Consider the following 19,272-nt stretch of genomic DNA (forward strand, 5'->3'; position numbering starts at 1 on the left):
CAGAGATTTTTTACAGTGTGCTTTTAGTACTTTTTACCCGAGAAAATGAAACCTTCTCCTCCTCTGCACACTTGCAAGCAGAGGCGAAAGTATAAAGATAGGAAATATCTACTTTTGCATGAAAACATTTGCAGTTTAACAGCTTATTGGAAGAGATAAATGTTTGTCGTTTAAACATGTAAAACGTGAGTTGGTCAGGGAACGCGTGCAACTGTACGAATTTATAATCGTTAATGTCGACATGTCTGTGAAATGATGTGTGATTATGCTTCAGACGAGATATGAGGTAGGTGAACAACGGTGGGCCAAGCAGCTCTGGATCATTTGTAATAATCATCTGCGTCAAACAAACAGCGATGCTCTTCCCCCCCGACAGCGAATAACTCAGCGTTCTGGCTCTAATTTACGTCAAACCACTCCTGGTTTTTTAAAAGGGATTTTCTTGGGAAAGTCCTGAATGTCCTCTTCCAACATGAGAGCAGCATGCTAACAGAGGTATCAACTGGAGCTGTGAACATGACAGGATGTGTGATGACCTGGAAGAGCATCAGGACTGCTTGAGGCAGATGATAGCTCTGTGATGAACATGATGACTCAGCCTCTATGGAGAGAGACATCAAGCATGCTCATTTCTGACGTGGAGCTAATCTGAAGTAAACATTGAATACTGCTTTCTATTCCTCCATCTTGTGACTAAGTGACTCCCTCTCTTGGATATCAGCATGTGAAGGACACTGCTCAGGAACTAGTTGATGCTCTGTATGTGACGACTGCTTCCATCCAGAGAGGATCACAGATACACGGATCCTGAGATGAAGCTCAAGCCGGTGACCAGGGAGATCTTTCTAACACATTTGGATCGGAGAGCGTCTGGTCTGCAGGCTGCTCTGTGTGAGAATGAGTTTTGGTGCGGTGGAAACATCGGCTTTTACCGAAGGTGTCGACGGGAGGAGAGTCGGGATCGTCCATCAGGGTGGTGTTCTCCTGCCCCGCCAGAGGAACACTCTCCCCTCCGTCAAACATCCCAAACACGGCCACAGCGTACTTCGTTCCCGCCCTGAGGGAAGAAAGAAAGTAAAAAAAACATAAATCTATAATGTGAAAAAATAAGCTCCTGGTATTTCAAATGGCTGTGAAGTTAAATAACTTCTTTTATTGGACCTGCATAACTTCAAGGTCTCCTAAAAAAAGAAAGAGAGGAGAGCTCATTCAGGAGAATTCTACCCAGAAACTCAGCTAAATGCTGCCGTGATGAAACTCCATATCATGTTCCAAACCACATCAAGGATCCTCTCTGAAACAGGATGGAGCTCAAACTCTCTCTCTCTCAGGTTTACCACGAGGTGACTTCTTTTTGACTTCCTGCTTCTTCACACACACTCTCTCCAGCACAGGTTAGCTCTGAGTGCTAGCATGCTAATGGAAACACAGACCATATTACTTCCAGAACAGTCTCATTGTTTCTGACAGCAACGTTTCTGATTGGCCCGTGGGGGTAAAGCCCGCCCACATTTCAGTAATGTCGTCATGACGCTGCAAATCTGGATCAGCTCCGTTGTTCCCCCGTTTTTAGAGATGTGGGTACGGAGGAGAAGAGAGAGGGGTTTGTTTCTGACACATATTTATGTCAAAAGGTGCATTTTGCATAATAGGAGACCTTTAACCAATCTACAGGAACCTTGTTAGAGAGTTCACCATGAAGTTGTTCATTATAATATTTTGCTTAAAAGTGCAAACATTAAAACACACCAGGATACTATGACCCTGTTTCAACAGATGTTGTTCATGAAACAAACACATTTCACATGATGTTCTACTTGAGAGTAATTCTGTCTGAGTCAAACTGGCGTTACACCTCTGTTCTCAGTCCAGACAAGGGAGAATAAAACAGGAAGAGACAGTGGATCGTCACGATGCTGCCAGGAAGTTAATTTTAAAAAATGTACAGTGCTTCACTTCAGCGGAGTCCAGGTTGTCTAAGTATGTTCGATAGCCTAAAGCTGGCATAGCATGAACTGCCAACTCACTTGACTTTGAGTCTTTTAGTTTCTGAGAAGCTCAAAGACTATAGCCATATAGTTATTTCTGAATAAAAAGCACAACAATCCTACAATCCTAGTTATACCCAGCTGCTGGTAAAGACACCAAGGTAAGCGACATATTTAATTGGTTATCCATGTTGAATTAACCACAGGTATTAAAGGCTTAACCAGTTTAGCCCTACGCCTGTTTTTCAGGTCTCAGGGTCGAAAATGACATTCCCAGAACAAATGACCATATCTTCCCTTCTAAAAGGGTTAAATTAATAATATTTTTTTCTCAAAGTAATGATAAACCTGTGAGTTGGATGGAGAAAAGTCAGAATCAATATAGATGTTTTTTTATTTTAAAGAAAATTCAGATTGAACATGGTAAAAAACTGTAAATTATAGTGTCCGTCCAAAAAACATCTTGTACTTATAGTGAAAACTACCCTTGGATGATGGGATTGTCGACTAAAAGCTTTAGGAATCCAAAGTACCCTGTATCAGGATTGATGTAAAACAAGTGAAATTTGACCTTTTTTACAGAGATTAAGAAAAATAAAAACACTTCTGGGGTGATTTAGGTGGATTTTCCATATCTCTTGTCCCCCTTTGTCGATGTTGCTGATTGACATCTCTTTCTGACCGTTAGAGCCAATAGAATCGAAGGGGAATCTCCCCACTCACACACATGCTAAAACAAAAAGGTGGGTGCTTCGCGCATGCAGTTTTGCATCAGAGCGAACCTATCTCTAGCTCTGACATCTGGAAACGGAAAAGCAGGTTTATTGCTTATGGATTATCAGAAATCTTTTCAAAGGGACACAGACACATTGGATTAACCTATGGATTAACTTCAGCAGCGTTTTTATTGTTTTAATGCCATTGAAGACCAGTTTTGACCAGACTACGACACAGGTAAGCCATGTTAGCGTTTTTAGCTACCTAGCGCCACATGTTTTGATGTCTGTTTTTGTTTATAAAGTCGCAATTTCGTATCATTGAGTGATAATGTCTGTACCCATCGAATCAGTTAGATGAGTTTCTTCCCGTTACATGGATATAAAACATTCATAGTTTATTAAATGAACATGCCCTCAGACACTGTTTCCTGCAAGATGTTGCGGGAGGGCCCCGGTACCGGGGTCTCTCGGGCTTAACAGGGGCACCTGATAGTGGCGTCACTGGTTTAAAAGTCTCAGATTCATGCCGTCCAGACTACAACACAGTCCCTGATTTTCAAACATCGAACCCTTCTCTAAAGAAGGCATGACCTTTTTCAGAATATTTAAACATCTAGTAGTTCGAAAAAGCTTACCTAAGTTCCTCTAGAACGATGGTGTTATCGTAGGGACCGACTAGGAGCTCCCCCAGGTCGATATCATTCCCATCGGGGTGAAAGGTTACCTTGTATCCCTTCACTTCTCCGGGAGATGGATCCCAGGTGACCCTGAAACTGGTCTTAGTGGGTTCTGAGGTCTGAAGGTTCCTGGGAGCCTTGTAGGGAGACACTGAAATAAAAAGAACCCGGGAAGAACTTCAGGACAAACTTGTGCAGATCAAAAATTGAATAAAACTCCATTGATTGGCAAACGTTTGGAAGGTCAGCCAGTCCACATTCAAGCTCATCAGTCCATAATGCAATACCTTGAACCTGATTGGTTAAAGAAGCCCAGTGCCATGCCGTGTGTTAGTAATAATAGCGTGTGATTGAGCGTGGGTTTATCAACTGTGGTTTTAGTGTGCTGGTGCTTCTTTGCAGGGTTAAATAATATTCATCTTAACAAGTCGTTTAAACTGGAAGTCAGTCTTAAACTCTGGCACAAAAGGGGATACAAATCTGCAACTTGGACGACCTAATCATGTTTGCGTCCAACAAAGCACGAGTTGTGTTATCGTTTCTCTAGAAAAAAGTGACAAAATTGTCCGACAAGCCAAGGTTCTCCATTAGTTTTGCAATAATGACATTTACTTGGAGATAGCAAGGAAGCCAGTTGAGGTCAGAGTCCTTAGCCTGACCAGAAAGGTTGGATTTTGGGGGAATTTAAACACACTTTCCTGTGTATGAAGAAGTTACCCTAACCCTAATCCTAGTTAGATCAGAGAAACACATCCATTGGGTCACTGACTTGAACCAATATTAGCCCAAAAGTTAAAGCGAAATGTTTTATTTTTCTACCTAAAAATGTGTTTCGCATTACTGACATTTCATAGGAAAAAGTCCTTCAAGGTCAGTAGAGATGAAAGTCTAAATACTGACTCTAAAAGTTTGATTTTGTGGGAATCAAACACATTTTCCAAAGTTAAATGCAGTCAGATAAAGTTGAGAAGTGACCCTAACCCTAACCCTAGCAACTGAAAACAACACATCCATTAGTTAGTCTTAGACTTTCTGTAAGTAGAACCAATATAAGCCCAAAACTTAACCTGGAAACATCTAATTTTGTACCAAAAAGTGTCTAAATCCTGACTATAAAGTCATAACGTTGATAGTGACCCTAACCGTAACCCCGGTCAAATAAAGTGACTACACACAGAAGCAATAACAACACATCCATTAGTTATTCCAACTTTCTATAAGTAGGATCAATGCTAGCCCAAGATGTATGGTACTTTTAATGATATACCATATACTTGTAGCTGGTTAATGCTCCGTGACATTTAGGCTATTTAACGTGAGTTCGAGACACTTTTCGATATCGGAGCTACTGGTTCTGCAACAACTTTCTACGCAGTAGCACTCGCCATGTACTCTAGATGATTGGGGCTGGAGTTTAACCAATATGTGGGTAGTGACAGGTGGCATGGCTGCTGTGGAAACCTGAACAACTAGTTTGCAATCAGGCACCATCTCCAAACCAGACCTGGAACCTTCCTCTGTTTCCTAAAGCGTTGAAATCAGACCAACGTTTCTACCTCTACATCATCTGCAAGATTTGGTAACACTTTATATTAAGGTACACATATTCACCATCAACTAGTTGTCAATTAAAATGCATATTAGCAGTATATTGTCTCTTTATTAGTCATTATAAAACACGTATTAAGTACTAGGCCATTAGTTAAGAGTATTTCCTTAATAACCCTCTAATTAGTGCTTATTAGTGCTTATTTATTGTAAGTAAGAACGTTGCTGTACGTGAGTTTCGGTCTTAATATGCTTTGCTCAATATCTCCCATAATAACACCTAACAAATATGGTTACTATAAGTTTTTTTTATAAGTTTTTCTAACTCAGAATATGTTCCCTATTTTAAAGTGAAGTCTTGTTCATTTGTACTGTTTCTGATTTGATGTAAAGCGTCTTTGAGCATCAGGAAAAGCGCTATAAAAATCCAATGTATTATTATTATTAATATTATAACCAATAAGTTAGTAGTTTGACTCCATTTTTTTTATATTTTACTATATATTTTTAACTATTTTTTATATTTTTCTAGTTCTCTACCTGTGTTTTTAATTCTTGTTTGTATGCACCACGATACCAAGTCAAATTCCTCATACGTGTAAACCTACCTGGTAATAAACCTGATTCTGATTCTAATTCTAATATGCATGTTAATTAACAACCATTTGATGGTGAACATGTGTACCTTAATCTAAAGTGTTACCCAAGTTTTAAGAGTGAGCTCAGGTTCAAACGTCTTGTTTGGGATGTTTCATGTTTCTGCGGTGTGCTGTTCTGTCAGAGGGTTGAATTATGGACCAAAACGTACGTGTCGTTCCTACTCCTTGCCTTGCTTTTCCTTCCCCTCGCTTGTAGATGGGGTTCACGGTGATGGTGTAGGTGGTGGTGGGCTGCAGACGCTTCATGACGGTGGAGCTGCTAGTCCCGGGGACCTTCAGGAACATTTCTTTCCCCCCGCCAATCGGAGAGTACTTCAGCCGATAATGCGCCACTTTTCCCGGCGCCGGCGTCCACGAGACTCTCATGGATCGCTCGGTCTCCTCCGACACGGCCAAGCTTTTACCGGCAGCAGACGCTGAGAACAGAGGAACAAATATATATATTATATTATAATGCCAACATTTTTGTATTTTTAAATGTAATATAATATTTTTTCTAGGTTTTTTTTTAGTGCAGTAACAGGATGTATGATATCATTTATTTATCTATTTATTTAATGTATTATTTTCTTTTCTTCTCGACCCATATATTTTCAATAATATATAAACATATATATATATATATATATATTTGAGTGTTTACATTCATTGCCAATATTTAGATTAATTTAAATCTTAAATAATACTTTAAAATATATTCTTTGCAGGGAAATACATACAAAAATATATATTTTACCCCATATTTAGCCTTTTATGAATATTGTGCTTCCTGTGATTTGAATATTGCACTTCACCATACTGCAATGATAAAATGTTGATGTTTTCTTACTACAATTACACTTCATTATCATCGTTAACCTGTTTTGTATGCACATGATTATATTGTACACACATATTGGGGGCTGTTAAACTTCCATAAACAGCTAGTTATTTGTTATCAAAAATCCTAAAATCAACCCTTGTTCTCTATTTCCAGGCCAAGTGTGATTTCCCTTTTATACATGCACACAATATATTTGATATCTTTCAGTCCGGTTTTAAAGCGCTTCACAGTACGGAGTCTGCCCTTCTAAGAGCATTCAATGACCTCCTGGTCACTACAGACTCTGGTGACTCTGCCATCCTTATGCTCTTAGACCTCACAGCTGCCTTTGATACGATTGACCACTCCATCCTTATCTCTGGTCTAGAGCACTGTGTGGGTATCAGTTCCCCAAGGTTCTATTTTGGGGCCCATTTTATTCTCCTTATACCTTCTCCCCCTTGGACAAATGTTTAGAAAACATGGCGTCTCCTACCACCTTTATGCGGACGACTCCCAAATATACCTACCCCTAAAACAATAACACCAGCTCTCTGATGCCCCTGGTTGACTGTCTTAATGACAGAAAGGCCTGGATGGCGCTAAACCTTTTAAATATAAATGAGAGCAAAACGGTGATGATGAGAGCAAAATGGTGATGTCCCTTCCATTGACCTGGGTTCAACCGTATGCAACACCCACGGTCACTAATCTGGGCGTCAAAATCGACAGTCCTTTTAAATTGGATAAACAGATAAACTCTGTGGTTGAGTCCAGTTTTTATCACTTGAGGATCCTGTCCAAAATGAAACCGGTTTCATCCTTTTTAGACTTTGTGCGTGTAATTCATGCCTTTGTTTCTACGCGTCTAGATTACTGCAATGCACTTTATGCCGGCCTAAACAAGACCTCGCTGGCACGCCTGCAGCTTGTACAAAACTCTGCGGCTCGGCTGCTTACAGGAACACACAAGCATGAACACATCACACCTACTCTGGCTTCCCTCCACTGGCTTCCACTGTCCATTTTAGAGTTAATTTTAGATGTTATTGTTTGTTTTTAAATCGCTTAATGGCTGGCCCCTCAGTACATCTCTGACCTCCTACAGGTAAACACCCCCTCAAGGGCTTTGAGGTCGGCTGATCAGCTGCTGCTAGTAGTCCCTAAAACCAAGAAAAAGACCAGGGGAGACCGAGCCTTCTCAGCGGTAGCCCCCAGGCTCTGGAACGACCTGCCCCCTCATGTAAAATTGTCGCCCACTCGCCCAACTTTTAAGTCCCTCCTGAAGACCCACCTCTTTCCCCTCGCTTTCGAGTCAGTCTGAGCTATGCTCTACCTATTGTATGTTTTATCGATTTGTATGCTTTTATTGTCTGTCCATAGCTTTTATGTACCTTGTATTAATTATTATGTGTGCCTTTTATCCTTTTATATTTTCTTATGTGTGCCTTTTATCTATTATTGTAATATTATATTCTATTATAATGTTATGTTTGTTGTGAAGCACTTTGGTAAACCCTCTGTTTTTAATATGTGCTATACAAATAAAGTGGAGTGGATTGGATTGGATATCCCTCCGTAATGTGTGTTTAACTGCAGGCATAAATGTTGAATAATCCCACCAGCGTCATGCCAAGACTAATTGGATATAAATTAGGCGTTCCCTCAGAAAGTATCTATTGGTGAGGAAAACCACATTTTCCCTCAGAAACAAAGATATGAAATCAACTTATTCCAATTATTCTGCAAGTTATTACAAAAAGAAAACTCTGCAAGGGAAAAATATGTAACTTTAACAATAGCCAGGAACGTTTTTCAGATCCGCTTGATTTTGTTTTATTGGCGGAAAGAAATATGGCATCCAACTTTTCAATGTGTTGTTGGCAAGCCCCCAGGAAGTGCGCCGGACTCTGTGCCCAATATTCGTTGTGTCCAAACGGCGGTAATGCAACTTCTGTATCAGTCCGTGACGTCACTGGGCCAAGAAATACTTTTTCCCATTGACTAACATGGGGAAAGAAACGTCTGTAAATCAGTGGATACTTTTTTTTAACTAAATAAACTCCCCAGTACGAACTATTTTATTGTCCTAATTAGAATAATTCGGTCATTCAAATTGTAAAATGCACTAAAAGCTGAATCTAGATTTATTTTCTTTTTCCATTCTTTCTAGTGAGCCGAGAGTGGGAGCTCGGGGCGGGGCTTAAGGGGCGCATGCTCTGTGAGCGGACATACGGTTATTTTGCTCTGACAGCCAGGCATGCTGGGTAATCTGTGACGTTTCACTCTCTCAAAAGTTAGGCCATTTTGTCCTCATGCGCCAATGGGCAGCTCTCATAGGAAAGAACGAGACCCCGCCTCCCACGCTGTATCCAGGTCTTATTATACATCCATGCCGGGGATTACAAAATAAATAGCTGGAGGGACAAAACACGCTAAAAATGTGTTTTATGAACTCATGAGGTTTCTACACATGGAGGAAATCAAATGTACTTTGGGTGGATCCATAGGTACAATTTCAGGGTTTTTATCCAAATTATTTTCTTTATTTTTATAGAAAAAACCCCAAATTTTTACAAGATATTTTGTTTATGTGATATTTCTACCCTTTATTTTATTGGGGGGGGGTTCCTTTGTTCATGTTGTGTTTATTAATTATGTATTTATTGTTATTTATAATGACTTTATTTGTACTGTATTATTATTATATTGTTTCCTTTTTTTATTTTGTTCTACCCTCTATTTTATGGTTTATCTTTTTAGATTTATTTGTGTTTGATTTGTCTAAATGTCGTCTTGCTGTGGGTGGCCTGTTTGTGAAGATTTACGCAATCTGATTCCTCATGTTTTACAATATAATAAGTAATGCGGTGAAGTTTCTAGGGTGTGCTTCTTCTCGAATGCAACGTGTATTCACAATACGTCATTCACTCGCCACACACGCATTGAACCGATATCCCCTCACTCGTGAAATTGGATATTTCAGAGAGCGTTAAACAGCAGAACTATCAACACTTCAGCGTGACACTCCCATTTACAGTTTGAAAATAATCAACAAAGAATATCCTGATTAGACGTGAGAGAAGAAGAATGCCTAATGTGTGATTATGCAAGCTCAGAAATCCATTTTCTAACAAAGGAAGTATTGATTCGATTCTGGCTCCTATTTGTGTTGCATGTAGTTCCTAAACATCCCTCACCACCAACTTGTATTCACCTGTCCTGGGCTGCAGAAGGGATTTAAATGCACCTTAACCTCCAAGCTGTTCAGTAGAGCTGCTCTGTCCTTAATTTAAGTATTTGTTGAAGTTCTGTTGCATGCACTTATTCTTCTTTTATCGTTTAATGTAAAGCATGTTATTACCAAGTTTTTAAAAGTGCCACATAGCCTTACTTATGATTAGTTAGGCAACTTAACCAATAGTGTATTTTGGGGAAATTCCCAACAGAAATGCTCCTTTTTTTGCACCCACAACCACGAAACCCCCCCCCCCCCCAAGAAATTGTGTATATTGCAGTTCAACTTGTGGGCTTGTTTGCACCGTGTTTGTGAATACAGAGGTGCAGAAATAAGTCCTTAAAACCTCCAAATGAAAATGAGTCAGCATTTTGTTTTGACAATATCAGCAACAAATACTGTCCTGAAGGCTGGCCGTCCGCGCCATTACACGCTACCTTCGTTAAGAATAGAGTGGTGCAGGAATGAGTTTTAAAACCTGGGAATGAGTCAGCATTTTCTGTGTTCTTACCGTCAGTGGTTTCCTGTCCAATGAGAGGTTCGCTGTCTCTCTGCTCGGATGTGGCGATCACAGACACTTGGTAAAGCGTCTCCGGACTCAGACCCTCCAGAACGGTTTCGGTTTCGTCTCCCGGCACCGTTTTATCTCCGGCTTCTGCCGAAAACAGCGACTTCCACCGGATTTGGTACATCTTCACGTTCCCGGGAGCCGCTGTCCACGACGCCTTGAAGCTGGATTCAGTCACGTCGCTGGTGACCAGGTTTTTAGGAGGGGCCACCTCTGAAAAACAACAAGGGAATTGTGCTTTTAGTTTTTGTTATTTTCATTCATTAGTTATGGAAGTTTGAACGTAGATTTTTCTTTTATCGCAGGACAAGTAACCTTGATAAGGCATTCCGAGACAAAAGTATTGCAGGACATAATTAACGTGTAACGGGAGGGGAAATCATGAGAGATATAAAATAAGGTCGAACGAAAGTCACCTGGAACAAGAGCAACACAGAATGAAAGCAACGGAGAATTTAAGTAATGTAGGACAAGGGTAACGTAGGACAAGAGTAACATAGGACAAGAGTAACATAGGACAAGAGTAACGTAGGACAAGAGTAACGTAGGACAAGAGTAACGTAGGACAAGAGTAACGTAGGATAAAAGTAACGTAGGACAAGGGTAACGTAGGACAAGGGTAACGTAGGACAAGACTAACGTAGGACAAGGGTAACGTAGGACAAGACTAACGTAGGACAAGGGTAACGTAGGACAAGAGTAATGTAGGACAAGGGTAACGTAGGACGAAACTAACGATGTATGGCAGTTTTGTGTCTTATGAACGTAGATTGTTCTTGATATGATTATTTAATAGTTGGTCAATTATGATTGTTTATAGATCTTCACGGTCACCTGTATATTTGTCTTACTTTCTAATTTCAATTTCGAGATGTTTATATTTTAGAATTGTTTATTTTTACTCGTTTAATTAGTTATTATGTGCAATGCCTTGTTTTGTTTTATGCTGCGACAACAAAACATTCCCAAATTGGGATTAATAAAGTACATCTTATCTTAATTTATTGTTTCAAGGTATTTAGATTTTTCGGAGCAATAATTTCAATAGTTTTTTAAAGATAAACTCATCAATCAAATTCCCTAAATGTCCTCCCAGACACAAAACAGTTTCGATTTATTTCGCAATACTGACATTTAGGGAGAATGTCCTGAAGGAGAGTTCAAATAAGAGTCTTTATCCTGACCACAAAGGGATGATCTGATTCTGGGGAAATTTAAACAAATATTCCAAATCAACTTGAGTCGGATAAAAGGCGATCAAGGAGATTAGCCTCAGTTGGATACATTACTGGATGCAATAAAACAAAGAAACACATCCATGAGTTTTCCAATGAATGGACCCAAAAGTAAATATTTCATAAGGATTTGTTAACTTTGTGAACAATGGTGCCTTAAAATTCCCTACATTTCCTCCCAAAAACAGATGTTTTAAATCTCAACTGTAAGCCATTTGTCTTTAGTATACCATAAAGGCAGTGTGGTTGTTTTTTCTTGAATTCCTTCCATTATCTTAATTTTCTTCTCCTTAAAACAAAAGAACCATTTTTCAATTTTGTAAAGTGGAAACTATTAAAAGGCCAGGGAGTCGACAGAAGAATTGAAGAAGTCTCCACAGCTATAAAGGCAGACGCCTGGAGAACAAATGCAATATTTGAAATATTTCTGTGGACATTTCGGCTTCATTAGTGGGTTCAGAGCGTGCGGAGACAGGAGCCGAGGGAGAGGAGAGACATAAAGCATGTCGGGAACTCAAAGTGTCCGCGACGCCCACTAGAGGAAGAAATGTATTTATTGGGTTTTATTTATGGGACATATTCATCGGTTCAGAGCTTCCTCGATGTCATTTTACAGACATTTTACAGTTTTATCTTCTAGCCTCTAGAGACATAACTTCATAACTTGCTTTCTTATGGGTTATGGAATATGTGTTTTAATATCCCAATGATTTCAGTTTATTACTTTGGTTATTTCTGTGGTTTTGGCATAGAGGTTTTACTTGAAATAGCAGCAGTTAAAACGGGACAGTTTGGGTAAGAATTATACTAAGATTTATGCTAGTTATCTATCTTCTGTTTTCTCTTCTATATACGTTTTATTTACAGATATTGTATCGTGGTCGTGATGGAAAAAAAGGTATATTATAAGGCTTGTTTCTTTGTTTTACACTGTATGTAAAAATATGTATGGACAAACGTCAATAAGTCAACAAATAAAAATAAAAATTCCTCTGTGATTTTCTTTAAATATCCAGTTTTAAGACACTGGTATATTCTCTCTTTGTTTGTGTATTTCTCCGAAATAAAGCTCCTTTTGCGTAGCTTAACTGTTCTTTCTGCCAAACTAATATCTTATAATGTCCATTAATCTCACCCTGACTCCAACTAACCCAAAACAGACCCTAAATCAACCCTTGTTGAGTTGATGGATGTAATTGAATCACATCGCTATACAAAAATGTGCTCACTCAGAAACTGCTTCGTACTGAGAGTTACATTACAAACATCATGACCTCAACTTTCTGATGGCTGCAGCTCACAGAAGCCAAAACCCTTAAAGATGTTTTAAATAAATATATGTTCCCCACCACAGGGGCTCGTGTTTCTGCAGGCAGACATTTGGTCACTTTCCTATACAGAAATATTTGTGAAAGATGGAAAAAGAGGAGGAAGAGGGGGGGGGGGGGCATGTCAAATTATAATATGTTCTGGAGTTATAGGAGGTGACAGCATGTACAGTGGGAAATAAAGTTTCCACAACGTGATGATTAGCAAAGAATATCAGTTCCCGCTATATAATCAAGAACGTGAGCATCAACTTTTGATACAGATCCTTAGAAAGAGAGAGGATAGGAAAGCACAGGGCTCTCCAATTATGTTTAAATGTCGTAATAAATTAAAGCAGAATGAATATAACGATGAACGCCGGGTGAAAAGTCACGTGAGAACTAAGTCACGTGGAAACAAAGTAACGTGGAAACAAAGTAACGTGGAAACAAAGTAACGTGGAAACAAAGTCACGTGGAAACAAAGTCACGTGGGAACTAAGTAACGTGGGAACAAAGTCACGTGGAAACAAAGTCACGTGGGAACTAAGTAACGTGGGAACTAAGTCACGTGGGAACAAAGTAACGTAGGAACTAAGTAACGTCAGAAATAAGTAACGTGGGAACTAAGTAACGTGGGAACTAAGTAACGTGGGAACTACAGTAAGTAACGTGGGAACTAAATAACGTGGGAACTAAGTCACGTGGGAACAAAGTCACGTGGGAACAAAGTCACGTGGGAACAAAGTCACGTGGGAACAAAGTCACGTGGGAACTAAGTCACGTGGGAACTAAGTAACGTGGGAACTAAGTCACGTGGGAACAAAGTCACGTGGGAACAAAGTCACGTGGGAACAAAGTAACGTGGGAACAAAGTAACGTGGGAACTAGGTAACGTGGGAACTAAGTAACGTGGAAACAAAATAACTTGGGAACAAAGTAACGTGGGAACAAAGTAACGTGGGAACAAAGTAACGTGGGAACAGAGTCACGTGGGAACAGAGTCACGTGGGAACAAAGTAACGTGGAAACAAAGTAACTTGGGAACAAAGTAACGTGGGAACAAAGTCACGTGGGAACAAAGTCACGTGGAAACAAAGTAACGTGGGAACAGAGTCACGTGGGAACAGAGTCACGTGGGAACAAAGTAACGTGGAAACAAAATAACTTGGGAACAAAGTAACGTGGGAACAAAGTCACGTGGGAACAAAGTCACGTGGAAACAAAGTCACGTGGGAACAAAGTAACGTGGGAACAATGTAACGTGGGAACTAAGTAACGTGGGAACTAAGTCACGTGGAAACAAAGTCACGTGGGAACAAAGTCACGTGGGAACAAAGTAACGTGGAAACAAAATAACTTGGGAACAAAGTAACGAGACAATTTCCTCCTAGGTAACGTGGGAACTAAGTAACGTGGAAACAAAATAACTTGGGAACAAAGTAACGTGGGAACAAAGTAACGTGGGAACAAAGTAACGTGGGAACAAAGTAACGTGGGAACAGAGTCACGTGGGAACAGAGTCACGTGGGAACAAAGTAACGTGGAAACAAAATAACTTGGGAACAAAGTAACGTGGGAACAAAGTCACGTGGGAACAAAGTCACGTGGAAACAAAGTCACGTGGGAACAAAGTAACGTGGGAACAAAGTCACGTGGGAACAAAGTAACGTGGGAACAATGTAACGTGGGAACTAAGTAACGTGGGAACTAAGTCACGTGGAAACAAAGTCACGTGGGAACAAAGTCACGTGGGAACAAAGTAACGTGGAAACAAAATAACTTGGGAACAAAGTAACGAGACAATTTCCTCCTATCCCAAACTTAGACTTGCCTGATTACAACATCACGTATAGTATCCAAAATTGACCGGCATTACAACATATTGCATGTATACGTCATACTTTTGAGAAGTTAAACACCAGTAGCTGTTTTGGATCGCGGGGAAATAAATATCTCTCATATAAAGTGGAGAAATAACCAATGCTCATTCAAGTGCTAATGGAGATCCTGATAAAGACATACTGTAAAGACTTTTAATTTGACTGGTTGCATTACTTTCTGACTGAGAAAACACATCAAACTTTATGTTGCTTTGGATGTGTTTGACTTCATAAATGTGCAAGTATTAGTGTATTTCCGTGTGTGTTTTCAGAGCGGACGTCACTCAGTCTTCACCACAAAGACGCCGCTGCAGCCGCCATTAGCTCGAAGCCACTGCCAATTTGTAGCTGCTTCAAGGAGCGCTGTCTCTCAAAGCTGAGAGCCACGTCTGGAGGAGAATAACAGCCACAGGCAGTCTTCAGATGCAGAGTGGAATATCTGGCAGTCTGCGGACCTCAAATGCACTCAGACCTATTTTTCCAGAATCAGTGGAGAGGCAAATCTGAACAAAACAGCATGAAATGTAATGATATTTCCACTGTTCTGCATCCATCTATCTGAACAGCTTTAGAGAGAGATGTTCAAAGTTTCTTGCCTGGTTTTTCAGACAAAGCAAATCCATGTATGGAAATTTGAAGACGCTCTCCAAAATGTTTAAAGTCGGAAAACGTGTTTCTGGACTGGATTAACAATAAAAAAAGTGGAGGAAACAAAATGGTGTTTTTTACATTTAACAAAGCAGATCAATATATGGAAATATAAAGAAGCTAAGAAGGATTGTTGCATCTAAAAAGCCTTCAAAATACATGTCCGACTATTGCAAAACTTTGTTTAACATTTTCTCTCCACACTGAATCCATTAATACATTTTACTGTTCCTCTTACAACCCAGCTTTGTGCTCAAAGACGAAGCAGACATTACTACTGAGTCTGATGTGTGAGACTTGCAATCGTCCCATGTTTTTAATCAGAAAACATGTGTTATGGTGTAATGTACACTGGAAATGACGTGCAAACATAGCCGACAGCAAGAAGTAGTCTACTAATAAGTTGTCAATAGCTGTTTTTAACTCCCTAGCGATCTCCCTCAAGCCAGCTGCTTCCTTATTTGGGGTTTGTAGTCAAAAATAGTCATGAACGCCTCATTTCAGTCATTCCTAATGCATTGCAACGTGAGTGACTACGATAAACAGAAACAGGAAGTCCGAAAGAAACACGAAACCTGTGTCGCTTGCAGCCAGAGGAAATTCCAACAAAAATGCAATCAATTATATTTAGTAGCTGACACTTGTTTGCATTTGGGAGTTAAAAGATGGAGTTAAATATGCAAAGTTTCCATTTAGTAACGTCACATCATAGGGGTCCAAAATCTAGAAGTCCTGCTTAATATCAAAGTTTGTTGGTTCTTTCCAAATGAGTGTGGACTTGGTGACAAAAGGCAGATGCAGAGTCTTTACAGTCCATCAGCTGCAGACAGGTTTACACTAACGAGCGGAACAGTTCTCATTTATACAAATGTCATTGGGCTTTATCCGTGGATCTGTTTGACCGAATCTCCCGGGAGCATTTATACGGTAATGTTTGCCCTGAATTCCCTTTGATTTATCTCCCAGAAAGCATTGCAACCTGCTGCTTTTTTTGGCACGTTGGACAGTTTTCCATTTTAACTCTAATGTGGTCGTAAACAGAAATCCCCTTGTGCCCAGACACACCTTCATATGTGCTCCTACTGTACAGAAAAGGGTTTTACAATAAGAACGTGTGAGCTCACTGGAGTTTAATAACGCTACAGTATCAGGGCAGTTTTCCACCAGTTCAGCCCTGCATGTGAGAGAAACAAAGCTATGTCTGGAGGCATTTGCAACACAATGCAGAACTGGACCTTGAACGCAACACGGTGGAACAAAAATGCCCTGTCCTGTGCCAGTCGGGAAAAATCTGAAGCAATTGGGAAAAAGGACACAGAGGAGGTTTTGAATGCACGTGGACAACACTATTAAATTCCAGGCAAGCCTTTACAAGCTGGAAGGAAAATCTAAGAAAGAGTGACAAGAAATTAAGAGACGGGGGAAAGAGAGGAATTAGTAAAAATACGAGGGTAGGGTTTTACAATATTAGATTAGGGCCGAATGGTCTTAACCCAATTGGTGTGCAGGAAGGGCAGACAAAAGCTAAGAAAATAGGGCCCAGATGGTAAAGAAATGGATTATATTTCACATCACGCCTTTTTCAGATGACATCTTTCATATCCTTCCTCTCTTTGCCTTCTTCTTCTTCTGTGTTTATTAGACATCAGGTGAGAAACAGACACGGAGACGGAGACATAAACACAGGAAGACAGAAATAGGAATGAGTCAGTCCTCCCGACTCTGAGCTGCATTCCTGTCCGGTCTTGCTGCGTCTCATCTCTACCTGCTGATGTGTCCACTTCTACTTTTACTCTCACTGTCTGTGCCTTAAAAAGCTCTCCGCTGTGTGCGAAGCAGTGAGCAACCGTCACCGAGGGCCACGTACAAAACATATACGAGTGATACAGGAGCTTCGGATTGATTATAATAAGGGGAAATATGAAGGGTGTACTTTTGGATATTGGGCTTTTTTGTTATCAACTATATATATTGTTTATTTAACCAGGTAAAAGACTCGTTGAGATTAAAATCTCTTTTCCAAGAGTGACCTGGCCAAGAAGGGCAGCATGAACGAAGTTACAACAGATAAAAAACAGGCAAGACAGGCAGACAAATACAGCTGTAAAACACAAATCAAATGGCACGTTAGCCAGTCAATATGCGAAGTAAAACAAACTATTAAAAATCATTAAAAACCGGCAATATTTAAAACAATTTTAGGATATACGAGCACTCACATCTACCAATGGTGTCGTGTTCTCTGTCCTTTAAGATGGAGCTGAATTCCCCCATAGTGACTAAGATTTGTTTGAAAATGTTTCCAATTTCAACTGACTTAATTTATTTGAAAAGTGGGATTATTAACACATGAATACTGTGTAATATACGTTTACATATGTTTAAGAAGTACAAGCACAAGTTTCATTTGTGGGACGTGAGGGCAGCATTTGGCCCCCGGGCCGTAGTTTGTACACCTCATCATAAGAGGGTTAGGTCTAACCCGATAGCATCGTTAGCCCTTTTACTGCATCACTGATATGATGGGTGGGATTTGAATCAACCCTTCTTGTTTTTAATCGTCACTTTTAACCGATCCTGAACCAGCACCTCTCGCCCTTCTCGGTCCATACTAGTCCTTTGGGGTTCGGAGGCCATTGCACCAAATCATGACTGTGTTCAATTAATCAAATAGCAAGTGCAGATCATTACAGAATGCTCTCTAAAATTAACGGTAGCTTCTTTTTGCCACTAGTTTATGAATTAGATCGTGTAAGAAATGCATGTTATTTATGGTGCTGTGAGACCCGGGAAACCACTATTGCTAACATTATGTAGCCGAGGTGGCTAGTATGAAAACTGTTCAGCGTGTCTTCAATCTAAGAGCTCCATGTGGTGCCAAAAGAGCGTTTTGCTTGGGACACACTCAAAACAGCACATGTAAGTACAAGAAGTACACCATTTGAAACACAACTTTGGTGTTTATCACGACTAGTATGAACCCTGAAGAAAACCAACCCCCAATGGCGAAGAGAAAGGCCAAGAAACTCAATTTCATGACCAAGTGTGCTGTTCCTCCAGACATTATCCAGAGATGCTACGGCTTTAGCTGCAGACGTCAGTGTGACAGGAATGATGTTTGCAAAGATTAGGGCTGAATGGTCTAAACCCAATTGGTGTGCAGGAAGGGCAGACAAAAGCTAAGAAAATAGGGCCCAGATGGTAAAGAAATTGATTATATTTCACATTGCGCCTTTTTCAGACGACATCTTTCATCTCCTTCCTCTCTTTGCCTTCTTCTTCTGTGTTTATTAGTCCTCTTCTGTAGCAATAAGCCTCTCTATGGATTGAGAGTCACATCAAAAAGAAAGCCGCGTTCAAACATTAACCTGCCTCGAATGTTTGCCCTGTTTGTTTTTACAATCGGGTTTTGTAGATCTTCCAGGACTTATTCATAGCAATTAGAGCAAACCTCAGCCATTAGCTGTGGTTGTTGCAGCCATAGCAGAAAAGCATAAAGAAAATCCCTTAATCCGTGGGATCAGCGGGTCTCAGCTGCGTGCCAGAAATAATAACTAGCTTCAGGACTTTATTCTATGTGTCTGCGTTCGCTGCGTTCGCTGCGTTCGCTGCGTTCGCTGCGTTGCCAGATGTTAGATGTAACAGAAAGATATCTCTGTTTATTCACTGTATCTGGTGGAACGTGCATTACTCATCATTTTAATAGGAAAGTGTTGCTGTGCTTTTGAGGTCATACACTCACACTTTATGCAGAGATGCATCTTGATTAAGAAAGAAATACAGAATCCGTTCCTTCAAGCCTGGAATAATCTGTATTTCTATGAACAATAATGAATGACTCCACATGAAGGGAAATTGTTGCTTAAGATTAGCAACCAATATGGGAGTTCTTTGAGTTTTTTAAGCCTCTTTTAGCTCCTAGTTTTGCTTCAGTCACAGTGTTCCCAGCAGCAAACAACCTCTAATAAACCCTAAGCATACTTCCTGCTCATCAGCAAGG

The 19,272-nt window shown here is 40.1% G+C and overlaps 1 protein-coding gene across 5 annotated transcripts in view; it reads right to left on the minus strand.

The window, feature by feature from the left end:
* Nucleotides 1-19,272, minus strand: part of col12a1b (collagen, type XII, alpha 1b) — a 171,418-nt gene that overhangs the window by 123,258 nt on the left and 28,888 nt on the right. For all 5 annotated transcript variants that reach the window (XM_034078265.2, XM_071202387.1, XM_034078264.2 and 2 more), the window contains exons 14-17: nt 10,143-10,412; nt 5,741-6,007; nt 3,343-3,535; nt 933-1,057 (exon numbers count right to left, since the gene is read on the minus strand). In XM_034078265.2, coding sequence (XP_033934156.1) covers nt 933-1,057; nt 3,343-3,535; nt 5,741-6,007; nt 10,143-10,412 — 855 coding nt within the window. The remainder of the gene's footprint in view (nt 1-932; nt 1,058-3,342; nt 3,536-5,740; nt 6,008-10,142; nt 10,413-19,272) is intronic.

This window comes from Pseudochaenichthys georgianus, unplaced genomic scaffold, assembly GCF_902827115.2.
Source record: "Pseudochaenichthys georgianus unplaced genomic scaffold, fPseGeo1.2 scaffold_404_arrow_ctg1, whole genome shotgun sequence".
Classification (NCBI taxonomy): Eukaryota; Metazoa; Chordata; class Actinopteri; order Perciformes; family Channichthyidae; genus Pseudochaenichthys; species Pseudochaenichthys georgianus.